Source organism: Sphaerodactylus townsendi, linkage group LG06 (assembly GCF_021028975.2).
Source record: "Sphaerodactylus townsendi isolate TG3544 linkage group LG06, MPM_Stown_v2.3, whole genome shotgun sequence".
NCBI classification, from domain to species: Eukaryota; Metazoa; Chordata; class Lepidosauria; order Squamata; family Sphaerodactylidae; genus Sphaerodactylus; species Sphaerodactylus townsendi.
Window position 1 is genome coordinate 37,072,268 of NC_059430.1, and position 16,110 is coordinate 37,088,377.

At 48.0% G+C, this 16,110-nt stretch overlaps 1 protein-coding gene across 1 annotated transcript in view; it reads right to left on the bottom strand.

Annotated features, from left to right (window-relative positions):
• Nucleotides 1–15,749, bottom strand: part of PVALB (parvalbumin) — a 32,197-nt gene extending 16,448 nt beyond the window's left edge. The window contains exons 1-2 of the mRNA XM_048502232.1: nucleotides 15,617–15,749; nucleotides 1,528–1,596 (exon numbers count right to left, since the gene is read on the bottom strand). Coding sequence (XP_048358189.1) covers nucleotides 1,528–1,588 — 61 coding nt within the window. The 5' untranslated portion in view covers nucleotides 1,589–1,596; nucleotides 15,617–15,749. The remainder of the gene's footprint in view (nucleotides 1–1,527; nucleotides 1,597–15,616) is intronic.
• Between the last annotated feature and the right edge of the window lie 361 nt (nucleotides 15,750–16,110).

The window sequence follows — 16,110 nt, forward strand, 5'->3', positions numbered from 1 at the left end:
TTCCTCCAGTCCTGTGAGCATCCCCAGGGAAAACCAATGAATGAAAAATGGAGGGTGGAATGCGAAAAGGGGGAGTCAATCAGTTAGTTCTTAGAAGATTCTCCCCCCCCCCCCCCCCACCCATGATGCTAGAGCTATCAAAAAAGATGAGTCAGGGATTATAGCAATTTAGGAGGATGCTTTCGTGCCTTCAATCCTTGAGGCTGTGGGTCTGTAACTTTCCTTCAGAGTTTAGCCCTTCGTGAGTTTAGCCCAAGGTCACCCCATTAGCAGGTTTCAAGAGGTGGGGAGGGTGTTTCTTACAAGGCCAGGGGTGAACCTACAAAATATGCTGGAAAACAAGTTGCCAACACAGACACGTGAGAGATACTTGGACAATGTTCTTTATATCTTTTATGTTTCTTATCAGCCCTTCTCTCATGGATACAAAGGGAAGGGCACAATACTGTAGGAACTGAAGTTTTAAGTATGTATGTTTTGATTATATAATTTTAATTGCATATACTCTGATGTTCACTGCTCAGAGCCCTGCTCGATGGGGGAATTCAGTAGAATGATGATGATGATGATGATGATGTCGATAAATAATAATAATTGCAGTTTTCTTGAGTGGGGTGGTTGGGTGAAGTTTCCTTGGACTTTGTGAGGGGCACCTGGGCTTGATTCTGCTCTCTGCTTCTGCACAATGCAGACTGGAGCGGCGGCGGCGGCGGGGGGGGGGGCTATGCAGCTAATCTATGGGGAGGAGGGGAAAGGATGCATTGAAGAAGAGGTTGGAATATATATATCGATTTCAGATCCCAGCAATGCATCTCTGAAGGGCAGATGTCCTGAACAGGAGAGGAAGAGGGAATTGGGTGGGTGGGGTGGGGTGGGGGTGGGGTTGCATACATCCTAGAGTTGAGTATATTAGCAGCAGGAGAGGCGGTTTTCAGCCCACTCCACCCTAGCATCCCCCCCCTTTCTGAATTTTCGGGGGCAGCAGCTGCCCTCTGTGTGCTCCAAAGAAGGAAGCCCTGCAGGTAAAAACCAGACCCCTGCTTCAGTAGCCCTAGTTAACTAACTCCAGTTCAAAAAAGCCCTCCATGTCTAAAATGCACCCCCTTCCCCCCCAACCCCCCCCCCCCCACGAAACCATCGGGACAATGAGGGTGAGTTCTTGGAAAGAGGTGGAATTATTAGTAGGGACTAGAGAAGGGAGTGCTAAAAATCTGGGGCTGAAGGGCGCTGCTAGAAGCGCTGCTGACTCTTGCAGTCCTGCGGGATGTCCAGACGGGAAACTTCGTTCGGCGCTTCCTGCGGGACAGACAAGAGTCTGACTGCAGCGGCTCCTTCGTCCTCCGTTATCAAATTAATGGGGCGTCTCATCTCTGGAAGTTGGCAGGGGACGCATCCCTGGATTGCTCCTGGCTTTCTCCTGCACCGCCCGCCTTCCTGCTAGATCCTCTTTCGGGAGAAGCCCCCCCCCTCCCACCCCCCACCCACCCGGGGCAAAGAAAGACCACCGGGGGCTCCGGCGTGGCTCACCTGCAAAGGCTGCCACCGCCTTCTTGATGTCGTCCGCTTTGAGCACGTCGGTCATCGACATCCTTGCAACTGCGGGGAAGAAGAAAGAGTCAGGCAGAGGGAGAAAGAGGCAAAGTGCAGCCAAAAAAGAACATTAAGGAGGAGGAGGAGGCGGGAGGGGGAGAAAAAAAGTGCCCTTATCATTTCTGCTCATATGACCAAAGCTGCAGTGCCGGGCGGGGATGGCACACCGGGACCGGGCTGGAGCCGTGCCAGCCACAAGCAGCGAGACGCACAAATGCCACCGAGGCGCTCTCGTTGGTGCACCCTCCCAGGAGGGCCGGAGCATCACTTGGCAGAAGAGTCCCGGGAGGGATCAGGGCTGGGCAAGGGCTGCTTGGGCGCTGGTTTGCAGACAACTCTGCTCTGAGTGCAAACGGTGTGGGGCGGGGGGGGGGGGGGGGAGGATAGGACAGAGGTTGGCGTAAGGAGTCAATCCAAGGTCATGTTGTGGCTGGTGGAAGGGGGCCGTGCAAGAGGCACCGGGGCAAGGGTTGTGGGGCCTTCTGAAATTGAGTTATTAAACTCACGCTAATCCTGTTGAGCTCCCTGAAAGCTCTGACCAAAAGGCACAGATCTCTTCCCAGCTCTGGCCGAAGGGCACAGACCTCTTCCCCTTTGATTTTTGCAACTACTTCGGTTCAAGGTTAATTAGGGAGCCCCATGACGAATTAACTGAACTCTTAGCTTTGCTAATGTTCAACCTTTGGGGCCTTTTTACAAACCGACAAATCTGACTGCATCACATACTGGAGCCATGAGTGTCAGACTTATGAACAGTGGCGTACCTCGGCAAACTGGAACCCTGGGCAAAAGCAGAGTTTGATGCCCCCCCCCCCCCAATGGGCGGCCACCCTCTCCCACTATGACCAAACAATGATTTTTTTCCACCAGGTCGTTTCAAAGACACCATCCCATTACAGAACATGCCCTAACTCATAAATCTGAACACAGCAATGAGCCATGCCACACAGCAGAAATATTTTTTGAAAACATTTTCAAAATGCTTTCAAAATGTTTTATTACTGCTATGAAAACATTTTATGGTGTTGTATCTAGTCCCCCCAATTGGGGGAAGCAGCATCACTTTCAATGTTATTTAAACTGGGGATCCCAGATTCTCCCTTTAAGATGGATTTAAAAGGAGAATCTGGGCTCCCTAGTTTAGACAAGTGATGCTGGAATCCACCCCCAAACAGCATTATTTTAAATGGTGTTTAAACAAGGGAGCCCAGATTCTCCTTTTAAATCCACCTTACAACATTGAAAGTGATGCTGTTTTGGGGTGGATTATCCCCCACCCTGAAACAGCATCATTTTCAATGTTTAAACTGGGGACCTCAGATTCTACCTTTAAATCCATGCCGAAGGGGGTGGATTTAATAATAATAACCACCTTTATTAGGCATTGAGAGAATAAAAGAAAGAAAGAAAACAAGCATTGGCAGGAAGGGGGTGGATTTAAAATGAAAATCTGGGGAAATTTAGGGGGTGCCTGCTGTCAGGGGTGCAATTATTAAGATAGCAGCACCAAAATTTCAGAGTATCTTCGTGATACCCTACTGATGATACCAACCAAGTTTGGTGAAGTTTGGTTCAGGGGGTCCAAAGTTATGGACCATCAAAGGTGTAGCTCCCATCTCCTATTAGCTCCCATTGGAAACAATGGTGGATGGGGGCACTCCCTTTGGGAGTCCATAAGTTTAGACTCCCTAAACCAGGGGTAGGGAACCTTTAATACTCAAAGAGCCATTTGGACCCATTTTCCACGGAAAAGAAAACTCATGGAGCCGCAAATACTTTTTGGCATTTAAAATGAAGAAAACACTGAGTATTTTGTTTTTTTTACCTTTATGCACGCTTTGTATAAAGGGCAACTCTCCTCTTTCCTCAATTTCTCCCTTCTCGTCAGGGTCCGCTTCAAACCCTTTGATTATGACCTTTTCCCAGTCTGTTTCCTCCTTTTCCCCTTGTTCTGTCTCTAATATTTCTACCCAGCTTTCAGTTATCTTTTCAGCTCCCCCCCCCTCTACTACATTCAACCTCCTTCCCTGCTATTCCTCCCCTCTCTGGGGCTTTCCCACAGATCTACCCCTCTCTCTCTTGTCTCTCTCTCCTCCTCCTCCTCTCTCCTAGTCACCTCGGCTCTCCTTTCCACCCTCCACTTTCCCCAGCTTCTTCCTTCTTCTCGGAGCCTCGTTCGGCCGTCAAGTCTGGGGAGGAGCCTCCGGACACCCACGCTCCCACATGAACGGGGAGCGTGCAGCCAGCATCCCGGCCTGAGCCGGGCGCTGCTTTTTTCTCAGGATTCTACCCTGAGGGGAGGGGAGAAAATAGCAGCGCCCGGCTCAGGCCGGGATGCTGGCTGCACGCTCCCCGTTCATGCGGGAGCGTGGGTGTCCGGGGCTGCCCGGAGGCTCCTCCCCAGACTTGACGGGGCGGGCGCTGGACGCCGGCGCAGCTGCGTGCCCCAGCAACGGCAGGCCTCGGTCTGGCCCCGCAGCCCCGAGCCCCAGCGGCGGCGGCAATGTGCCCAGCTCCGTCCTGAGGGACAACGAGCCGAGCGCTGCGGGGCAGGCCGCCGAGCGAGTCACCGCGGCAACACCTCTCCCCGGCCCGGCCTCGTTGCAGGACGAGGGGAGAATCGCCCCAGAAGGCACTGGGGCAGGATTTAAGGTGGCGTGTGGGGCGGCCGAATGAGGCTCCGAGAAGAAGGAAGAAGCTGGGGAAAGTGGAGGGTGGAAAGGAGAACGGAGGTGACTAGGAGAGAGGAGGAGGAGAGAGAGAGAGAGGGACAAGAGAGAGAGGGATAGATCTGTGGAAAAGCCCCAGAGAGGGGAGGAAGGGGCCATGCCAGGAGCCGCACCACAAGCGGGAAAGAGCCGTTTGCGGCTCGCGAGCCGCGGGTTCCCGACCCTTGCCCTAAACCAAACCTCACCAAACCTGGGTGATATCATCAGGAGAGTCTCCCGAAAAATCCCTGAAATTTTGGTGCTGCTAGCCTAAAAACTGCACCCTCTGCAGGCCAAAATTGCAAAAACACTGAAAATAAAAAAATCCCACAAACGAACCTGCAGTTTTTGCGCCCCCCACAAGGGGGTGCCCTGGGCAACTGCCCACTCATCGCCTCTGCTGATGAGTGATTATTGCAGGGCTAGGATCTGGGAGATTTGGATTCAGATGGCCACTCTGCCATACAAGATTGTTGAGTGACTTTGATCTGGTCATACTCCCTCACCCTAACCTACCTCACAGGGTAGTTGTAAGGTCAAAATAGAGATAGGGAGAATTACTGGGAAGGAAAGCCATGAAGGAAGTAGAAAAGAGTTCTTAAGTGAAAAGATGTGTCACTGGAAAGCCAGATCAAATTAATTCATGCCGTAATATTCCCTCCCTATTACTATGTATGGGTGTGAAAGTTGGACAATGAAGAAAGCAGACAGGAAGAAAGTAGATTCCTTTGAAATGAGAAGACAAATATGTGGGTTCCAGATCAAAATACAAATAAGTGGATTCCAGATCAAGTCTAGATCTAGAACTGTCCCTAGAAGTAGTATGACTAAACTGAGACTATCATAATAAGTTCACATGAGAACACAGGACTCACTGGAAAAGACAATAATGCTAGGAAAAGTTGAATGTAGCAGGAAAAAAGGAAGACCCAACATGAAATGGACTGACTCTATGAAGGAAATCACAGTTCTCAGTTTGTAAGACTTGAGCAAGGCTGTCAACAATATGACATTTTGAGGGGACACTGATTTATAGGGTCTCCTTGAGTCAGAAGCGTCTTGACAGCACAACACACACATGCTTTGGATTATCATTAGGGTGAAAAGGAGGTATTAATATCTAAATAAATAAACTTGAATCCAAATTGCTGCAAATCTGAGATTTGGCAGCAGATTTTGCATACTTACTGGGGAATAAACACCACAGAACAGCTTGGGATTGCTTCCATGCATAGACTGAATATTACAAGAGAATAACCAGCTACCATAGCATCTTATTCTTAACAGGGACTAGACAGATTCTCCCAGGAAGAAGAAGAAGAAGAAGAAGAAGAAGAAGAAGAAGAAGAAGAAGAAGAAGAAGAAGAAGAAGAAGAAGAAGAAGAAGAAGAAGAAGAAGAAGAAGAAGAAGAAGAAGAAGGCGGAGGAGGAGGAGGAGGAGGAGGAGGAGGAGGAGGAGTTTGGATTTATACTCCACCATTCTCTCCTGTAAGGAGACTCAAAGGGACTTACAATCTCATTTCCCTTCCCCCCTCACAACAAACACCCTGTGAGGTAGGTGAGGCTGAGAGAGCTCCGAAAAGCTATGACTAGCCCAAGGTCACCCAGCTGGCATGTGTGGGAGTGCACAGGCTAATCTGAATTCCCCAGATAAGCCTCCACAGCTCAAGTGGCAGAGCAGGGAATCAAACCCAGTTCCTCCAGATTAGAATGCACCTGCTCTTAACCACTACGCCACTGCTGCTCTCTGGAAGCCCACAATTTCTCTCACCTCTGAAACTGGTACTCAGAATCATTTAACTATCTGGACCAATAGTCACTGACAGCCCTTCCCCCTCTATTTCCAAACTACATTTTTAGCAGGGAACTCCACACATTCATTTTGCACTATATAAAGACATGCTTTCTTGTCTATCTTGAATTTACTGCAAATCAACTGCAAGTTCTATATTACTACAGAGGAGGGGAAATAACTCAGTTCACTTCCTTCATACCATCCACAGTTTGATAAATCTCAGTTGTGTTATCTTTGTTCATTCTCAACTATGTAATCTTTCTTCACCTAGAAGTCCGAAATGTCTTTTCGTCTCCTTGCAGTAAAGGCGCAGAAAAGGATAATGGAGGCTTTAATGGTTTCACTTGCTCTTTCTTTGCAGGTTTTCCTGCTCTATGATAACCTTTTTTTGAAGTGGCATCAGCAGAAACCCGCAGCATAATCCAAATGTTGCTGAACTATTTAGATTTATACACAGGCATTTTGATACTGGCCATGGAATTCTTATGTGGTATTCTAATAGAGAATTCACCTTGTCACTGCAGTGCACGCTCTCATGAAATTGGTGGAAAGTTCCATCAAGTCATAGCCGACAATGGTGACTCCATAGGGCTTTCGAGGCGAGAAACAAACGGAAGTGGTTTGCCATTGCCTGGTTATTGTGTAGCAATCCTGACCTTTCTTTGTGACTTCCCATCCAAGTACTAATCAAGGATGACCCTGTTTAGCTTCTGAGATCTGACAAGGTTAAATTACCCACTCCAATCTCCTTCCTTTTCAGTCACCTGTGGTTCAGGTTCCAGAAATATATACGGGAAACAGATTAAATTTTGTATTGTCGAAGGCTTTGCTGCTAGAACACGCCCATACAGCCTGGAAACCACACAGCACTGCAGATTAATTTTTCTCCCAGTGTGCACTGGGAGAAAAATATATCTGTTTCCCATATAGACACACTTACATGGAATTTGCCACTGTCAGGTTGTCAGGTCAGATGGCAGACCATCCTTCCTGATGCCCCAGGGTTCTAAACCTGGCATCCACCAGATCCAGCAGGACTGCAAATGCACCCTGTAAAAATCTACACGCCAGCCAACGCCAGCCGAACATTTAAAAGGCAGCCATCTGACAATCAGTGGTCTGGAGTCTCCACACTGGGGGTAGGAAAGGGAAATGGGAGGGAAGAGATTGCTTGAAGATAGTCTACTGGTTTTGCCACATCCCTGTTGGGCATTGGCGTAAAGAAAATCCATTAGGCATGCCTTGGGCATATCCAGGGCCTTTGAAATGCCTGAGGGAGAAGACCAAGGCACATCAGCTCTGGCTCTCACTTTAGAAAAGAGAAGAGTTAGGGGAGAGAAGGTGAAATAAGTTGATGCTCAACCCCCATCCCTCTTTGTCTGAACCCAAGGCAAGGGGCCTCCACCAAGTAGGACCCTGGAACATGGCAGTCATTGCCTGGGTTTTGACAGCCATTGTGTAGTTATTCACCCAGTCTGGAGAGGTCCTTTTTGATCTCCTCACAGACTGCTTGAGTTTTTCCCATCCTGAATAATTTGGTATTTATCTGTTTTAAAAAATGGCAAACATCAGGCAAATGTACATATAATTTCCTAGTTCTCCCTTGACCTTTCCCCAATCCTTCATAAAGGAGGCTGATTTTAGATACACTGCACATTTTTTTATAAGGAAGATCAACTGTTTTACATCAGAATTCTATTTTAAAAAAGCGGTCTAGACCTTGAACTCTTATAATCTTTGTTTGAAATAATTCAGATGCCCTTCAAGAAAAAGTGATTTACCGCCCAATCCAGAGAGGGGAGGCAAGCAGATATGGTGTCACTCTGGTACCACCCCGCCCCCTCCACAGTGTGGGAAGCCCCATTATTTTAAAACAAAAACTTCCAGAATCCCTCATAAGAGAAATCCCTCACCACAGAAAACATGGCATATCTCTGAAATCAGCTCCACCAGCACAAGGGGGCTGAACAGGCTGTGCCAACCAACATCTGTTCTATCCTCAGGAACACCTCAGGAACACCCCCAGCATGCCCCCATCATGTCAACGTGGCTCAGGAGCACTGATGTGGAGCAAGGGACCACAACCAGGCATCACATGGACCCTCCGCAGCCAGGTGCCGGTGGATTTACCCCTTCACTAGGGTAAGTGCCCTGGGGAGGGCATTTCAGCTGGTGTAGGCCTGTGCTTCCTCCAGGGGGGGATCCACACACCCCTCCTGGTTTGGACTGCCCATCTGACACAAGGGATTGGTTCAGGTTCTCTGAAATCTTCCTATCCTCCTTCAGCAATCCTGTCATACCTTTATCATCTAATCATCTGACTTCATTCTGTTCTTGCCCTTATATATGTTTAAACACATTTGTTCTTAGCAATATTCTCTGAATGTTTTTTTTCCCACCTGCTTCATTATCAACATATATTCATTTCCCCATTGGTGCTCTTTTTATTTCCCTTATTTACACTTGTAAAGGCAGCTGACTAATGTCGTCTCTTCTCCTGGCCACATCTCTGGACCATGCCCACCAAGCTGGCAGCTGGGGTACAGGAATGCTGGTGCGGTGCGGTGCTCTGCTCTGTGTTCGGCTGCCATGGAAGGCCATAATGGCTGTCCACTGGTGGATCCACTCCTCTCCTGTGGCAAGTGCCCTAGAGAGGGCAAATCTACCTGCACAGATTTACCCCCTCCTTTGGATGGAATTGTGAATCAGGTTGGGTCCACAGCAGGCTCACCAGCCCAGATTGGTACTGGGGGAGGCAGTCAGCAGGAGCAGGGGTGGTTGCCTCAGTTGGCAAGCCCACTGCAGGATCACCAGCACAGACTGGCATGTGTGTATTTGTGAGTGTGGCTTGTCAGAGCAGATCAGGTGGGGTGGCTGCAGTGGTGGGATCCAAAAATTTTAATAACAGGTTCCGATGGTGGTGGGATTCAAACAGTGCCGCCGCCGCCACACACACACACCTCCAGTCCCTATTGGGCAGGGAGGTTGCTTTAGTAACCCCTTCTCAGCACTCAGAAAAAATTAGTAACAACTTCTAGAGAAGTGGTGAGAACTGGTTGGATCCCACCTCTGGGTGGCTACCTGAGCTGGCAAGCCTGCAGCAGGCTCACCAGGCCAGATCATTACAGGGGCAGGGGTGTGGCTGCATCAGCTGCTGAGCCCACAGTGGGACCAGCAGTCCAGACTAGCACTGGGGGAGGTGGCTGCCCCAGCTGGCAAGGCCACAGCATGCTCTCTAGCCCAGATCAGCACTGAAAGGTGTGACTGCCTCAACTGATTAGTTCAAAGTGGGATCAAGCCAGATCAGGAGTAGGGTGGGGTGAGTGTCTGGACTGGAGAGTCCCTAGTGGGGTAGGGTCTGGACTGATCAGGAACAAGGGACGATGGCCTCAGCTGGCTCTTGGGCCTGATAAACCCTCTCAAGGGGCCAGAACTGCCCCTTAGGCCTCATGGTTAACATCCCTGATCTAGAGCTTCCTTGCCTCTGTTATTTAACTGCACTGTCATCTTTTACTGCTTGTGTCCAATCAGTAGCATACTTTTAAAATGAACTTTTATTGTAATATTTTAAGTAACACCCCAACCTCCTTGAAGATATTTATCTCCAGACTCCCTCTTTCAGCTCCCTTTTAACTATTTCAATATGAGAATCCATTTCTTTTGACATTGAATGTGACTACCGTACATTTAACTTTCTACCTACATATATGTTGATTTTGATAGTACCCTGACCTATTTTATCAAAATGTATCACTTGCACTAGCAGGCTGCCTTCCATCTTGTTTTAACAGATTCTTCTAAAACACAGGTGTATTATGTCTAGAAATATCTATTTATGCAGTCATTGTGAATCTGGTCGAAAGCACTCATTATTACTACATTTTCCCATTCAGCTGCCTTGGTGATACCAGGTACTTTGCAGCGGGCGGGGGAGGGGGGGGCACAAACGCCACTGTCTGAAAATTCACCACCTAAAATATACCACACGGGTAGGAAGTGGAAATAGGAAGGACAGAGAGTTACAATTCACAGTAAAAGAGGTCAGCAATAAAGACAGAAAAATGGAGCAGAGAAGGTATGGGGGGGGGGGGAGAAATGAATCTTAAGAAATGTTTTTAATGTGGATCATTGTGTTGCAGAACAAATAAGAGAATTCCAAACATAAAGGTTTATAACTGAGGAAGAATGGATGAGTCAGAGAAAGCATACAAGTAAAATGGCATCATCAAGAGGACAACTTGTCCAGGATGGGACATACTGTGGAAAAAGGGATAAAAGATAAGGAGAAGAAAATGAATAGAAGGCTTTCAATATGAGACATGGCAGTTTTAGTTTAGTATGGAAAACAAGTGGGAGGCAAGGAAGTGCACAAGAGTAACATGATCAAAGGAGCAAGAGTAGGAAATAAGCAGTGCATTGGGATTTGCTTGATGCTGGTTGCTTGAGGATTGCTATTTCTATTTCTTTCTCCATCTTAAGACCACTCTCAAAATCTGGAGTTTTGGGAGTAAACTGGGCGACGGTAGGCCTTCTATACTACATTATTTATTTGGATCTAGTCATTCTATCCACCATGATTCTTTCTGGAAAGAAATTTGTTCCTTAGTCATTTCTAATTTTTCCATCCTATGCTCTCCTGGATATATACAGCACCCACCCACTCAGCCTTCTTTTTTCCTCCTTTTATAGATTCTATAACTGAGGAATCCCATTGATTCAGAATTGCCTCTCCAGGTCCCTAGTAATACCTACGATATTTACACTGTCTTGTAGAACACCCCAATTTGCTTTATTTTTGCCAGTAATACAGTTTGTTTTTATTGGTGTTGTTTTGTTCTGTTTTATTTTACCATTGCATGACTTGGCCAGGAGAAAAGTGGGCACAGCGTACAGACACCTAAATACTAGGTTGGATCCTGTAAACCTAGATTGTCTTTTGCTACACAAAGCACTTCTTCCTTTAAAACCTCCATTTGTGCAAGGGCCCATTGAAAACCATTAATCTTGTGCAAGTGGAAATTCTAGAGGAAGAGGAATTGTACTCCATGGCAGAAGCGATCTAACATACATAGAGCTTGTTCATAGGATCCAAGCCACTGAGTCCCTTGAGCTCCCAATATCATTTACACATGCAGATTTTTTAATATAACTTCAGAAGCCACAATTCATCCAGTCATTCCCCATCTGTTTGCATCCCAGTATCAGTGGAACTATTTGGTCTTATTAGCATCTATTTAGCCTTATTCAGAAAGAACCAAATATCTGTAGGGTACTTAATTGGTCTGGGCATCAGTTTGTTTGGAGGAGATGCACTGGCCTTCTCTCCCCCTTCTTGCCACAGGTCACGGATGGAGCTGGCTGCCTTGAACATGCAGAAAATAAGTAACTAAAGTGCTTGTGTCAATGAGATCAAACATTTCAGCAGGTGGCTAAGTTCTGAGCAAGATGGAATCATAGGCACTTTGCGCCCAGCATGGTGGAAAGGCTCTTGTCACAAAATATTTATCAGTGCTCTGAAATCATCTTGTGGCCTCTAATAAAAATGCAGCCAGTGGTTCCAAGGTCAAAAGAGACCATCCACTCCAGAGACGATGGTAAGGTAGGAGTACAGTAGACACGCAGGGGTTTCTGTGGGTTCTCTTCTGTCCCGTTCCTGTGTGGTGGATCTGGGCAAAGAAAAGAACTGAAATGACAGGCAAATCTTGGCCTTTGGCTATGTTTGTTGCAACTAAACAAAGAAAAAGAAGTCTTGCAACACTTTAAAGACTAACAGCATTTTATTATGTTGTGCACCATAGCCTGCTTCTTCATATGCAAAGGACATTGTGGCAATCTTTACAGTGGAACCTCGGATAACGCTGCCCTTGGAGATCGCCAGTTTTGGTGTTCGCTGGTCGCCCCCAGCCATTTTGTTGCCTTGGTGATCATCGGTTGCCTCGGATTCCGTTGGCTTCCGAGGCGACTTTTGCATAAATTTGGTGCACCGTTTGCATTGTGCATGCGCAAACAACGTACCTCGGACTACGCCGATTTCCGTTTTCGTTGCGTGATTCCGAACGAATCATGGACGAAAACCGAGGTTCCACTGTATTATGGGCATGAGATTTAAAGCACAGCGGGCTCTGTCCTAGGGAATGTTCTTGCCTCCTAAAAATATTAAAAAGGTGTCTTCCAGGCAGAGACAGAGTTGTGACCATCTCTTTACCCTAACAAGGGCTTTTTCAAAACAAAAAACAAACAAAACCCTCCAATAACTGAACATCATTGTAACATCGTTACAATCTGTCTATCAGGTTCTCTGAATGTTCAGCTTTCATTTTAAGCTGCCCTTTGTCTCTTGCCCTTGTCACTGCAAATATATAAGGGAGAGATGTGCATCTCTGCATTGAACGGAGCTTTCTTTTTAATGAAAGTTGGACTAGAGCTCCTGACTGACAGATTCTTGTATCACTATAATGATATTCAGCTGGCAGTTTTAAAAAATGTAAAAGCCCTCTCTGGCAAGGGAAGCGGCCTTTGCATTGTGGGGGGGGGGGGGGGCCGCTGTGGCAGACTGTCCCGTCTTTATGGGTGCCAACTCAGTTTTGCTCTAATTTTTGCCCAAACATTGCTGCAAAGCAAGTTTGGAAAGATTGCAGGAAAGATGGGGAAAGCCTAGGAGATACACACAGAGGCCCCAGAAAGCTGTAGAGAAGTAGAGGAAAAAATCCTTCTGTAAGTGGCCAAAGTCTTCAAGATGTCACAGCCCTCCTGTTTTTGCTGCTGCAGACTATTAAAGGTTGTCTTTAAGGTGCTGCTAAAGTCTTGTTTTAATTCTGGCTTCAACAGACTGAGTCGGCTACCTCTGCCCAGTGAAGCGTGCCCCTCTTCTCCAATTGCACCCCCCCCCAACTGCAACCTTCTGTTTGACAGCCTATTAACAAAGCTTCACTATGATGGTAGTCCTAGACAATAGGAAACACAGTTTAAAGAAGGTAAAATATTTTACTGTGCCAGTGCCACACAATATATAAATTAGAATTGTCCTGGGGTTGACAGTGATTCCAACTGCCCTGTGGTGGAGTCTCCCTTGCCCATCCTGTACTTAGGGTTGCTCAGTGCTTTGTAGACTACCGGTAGGTGGAATATTATTTGCCAGTAGAAGAAGAGTTTGGATTTATATCTCCCTTTTTCTCCTGTAAGGAGACTCAAAGGGGCTTACAATCTCCTTTCCCTTACCCCCTCACAACAAACATCCTGTGAGGTAGGTGGGTCTGAGAGAGCTCTGAAGAACTGTGACTAACCCAAGGTCACCCAGCTGGCATGTGCTGGAGTACACAAGCTAATCTAGTTCACCAGATAAGCCTCCACAGCTCAAGTGGCAGAGCAGGGTATCAAACCCAGTTCTCCAGATTAGAATGCACCTGCTCTTAACCACTACACCACGTTGGCTCTGTAGTACTCGGTACATGTACCCTATGAAAAATGTCAGCTACCCATTTTCAAATGTCAGGCCTCTATAAAAGGGACATGACCCCCCTCCCCTTGCAACCATCACATTGAAGCTATTGGGTTGTGCTCTCTGGCTTTCTCCTCCCTTTTTGTACAAGACTGCCCAAGAAAAGGGTGGGCAGGGGGCAAGGGTGGACTCCTGGTTTTCGGAGACAGCAGGAAAGGAGCACCGGCTGTCCCTCTCTCTCTTCAGATACCTTCTGCTCCTCATTGGTCCTTATTCAAACAGGCATTCAAACACCAAACCTTTCTTTGACCTGCAGCCAGTGCTGAGATGCTCTGGTTGCTGCTGGTAGAGATGACTCAGCATTCTTTATGGGTAAACTGAGCCCAGCACCTGGCAAAGGAGGATATCTCCTCCAGCCTGCAGCCAAGGAAACTTTGTCCGGCCACTTGCATTTGCTGAACAACCTACTTGGGCTGTTGGTAATTGACAAGTGAATCTAAGTGAAAGCTTACAGTAACTGTCCAAGAAGGAGGATGCTCCTTTAGTCATCCCCCTCCAAACTCTCACTTTTGAGCCCCAAGAGTTTACAGGGAGGAGGAGAGGTTGGAAACATAAAAACCAAAAAGCAGTTCCAATAGAGTAAGCGGATCTGATCTCTCTAATCCCAGACGATGCTAATATTTGGGTAGCTTTACTAGTGAAGATAGGGAAGCATACTTGACAGCTTGACAGCTTTCTTCTTTAGGCTGGGAACCTTTCTACTAGTAACTACTAGGAGCAGCAGTGGCGTAGGAGGTTAAGAGCTCGTGTATCTAATCTGGAGGAACCGGGTTTGATTCCCAGCTCTGCCGCCTGAGCTGTGGAGGCTTATCTGGGGAATTCAGATTAGCCTGTGCACTCCCACACACGCCAGCTGGGTGACCTTGGGCTAGTCACAGCTTCTCGGAGCTCTCTCAGCCCCACCCACCTCGCATGGTGTTTGTTGTGAGGGGGGAAGGGCAAGGAGATTGTCAGCCCCTTTGAGACTCCTGCAGGAGAGAAAGGGGGGATATAAATCCAAACTCTTCTTCTTCTTCTAACCCTTTTAAAAGTGCCACATTGGCCTTTTGAAGACAATACAAAACCTATCTGAGCAACCACTTCTGGAAGAAACATTTGCCCCAGGCTAGCTTTTAGAAGTTGACCCCGAGGAAAGGCTAGCCTCTTCTGCCAACCGGGCCAGCTGAAATGTGGAAAGCCTACAGAGACCCTTCTCTTCTGACCCTCCACCCCAACCACGTATTTTTCCGAGCGAGGCGACGCTAATTCAACTTTCTGCCACCAGGGGCAGGTGTTGAATCTCCCAGGTTCAACAGCTCGGTGGCTTCTTGCAAGTCTGTTCCTCCATCCATCTGGCTGAAGGGTCCTCGTTTTTTGTTCTTTTCTTCTCATGGTATAAATTCCAAACTTTGCAGATATACCTCACGGGAGGGGGGGGGGATAATTCCCCCCATCGGCCAGACTAAACAAATCCACACATATGCAACCTGCAAATATACAAACACCCCCTCTTTTTTTCAACGTGCACCCCTTCCAACCATCCCAAGAAAGGAAGGGACATCTCGACAGTTGTAAGAGTTCCCAAAGGCCCAACTGATAGCGACTTGGGGGGATGCCTTCTTCCCAGGGATTGATTTACTGCCTGATGTAAGGGTATAGCGACCACTACTCAGAGTAAAGGCCGGCCAGCCCCACCCTCTCACCCTTCTTTCCCCTAAGCCTCAGGGAAGTTGCTACCCCAGATCCCTGTTTACATGCATCTCTCTCTGCACTGTTTTCTCCCCGCTTCATCCACTCATCTTTCCTCTGGGTGTGCTCAGCTCTCCAGCTCTCCTTCAATTCGCCCCCGCCTCCTTTCACCGGTTGCAACCTGGTTGTTCGGTGGATCTTCCCACCCTCTTTTTTGCCTCCTTTCCACCAGCTGCCAGTAGTTTATTAAGGTTGTCACCGAGGTAAAAAGAGAAATCGCGCGCCTGATCGCCCTCCGATCCCAGTCCGAAGGTGCGCGCTTTGCTCGGGCGGTGTCTCTTCCCACCTGAGACTTACCTGTGCAAAGTGCTCCGGGGGAGGCTGCTGGAGTTTGGAGGTGCTCAGGGAAAGGCGAAACCCCAGGTGGGAACCCCACTTATATAGGCTCCTTGCCTAATCTATTTCGGGAAGGCTCTGCTCCCTCCCTGGCCGGTGTCAGATACTCCGGGACGGTGGCGGCGGTATCACATTTACCTTTCCCTAACTAAACAAGCGGGACTATTAATAATCCTTGGCACCCCCCTGCCTCTTGGTGCCGAAGCCTCGAGCTCAGATGAAACTTGTATTTGGTGGTCCCGGGAGTCGAACTGGCATCGCCTCCCTGACGGGCTGGTTCAAAAGGCGAGCGGAGGGATGGGGGATGAGTGTGATTGACGGGCCGAGCATCCTCCCGGACCTTGTCACCTTGACAGGGGATATGGGGGGGGGGGCATGCAGACCTACGAAAGGGCCCTTGTTCCTTAAGATGGTCCCACCCCGCCCCCCAGACTTTGAAGTCCCCTGCCTTCCCT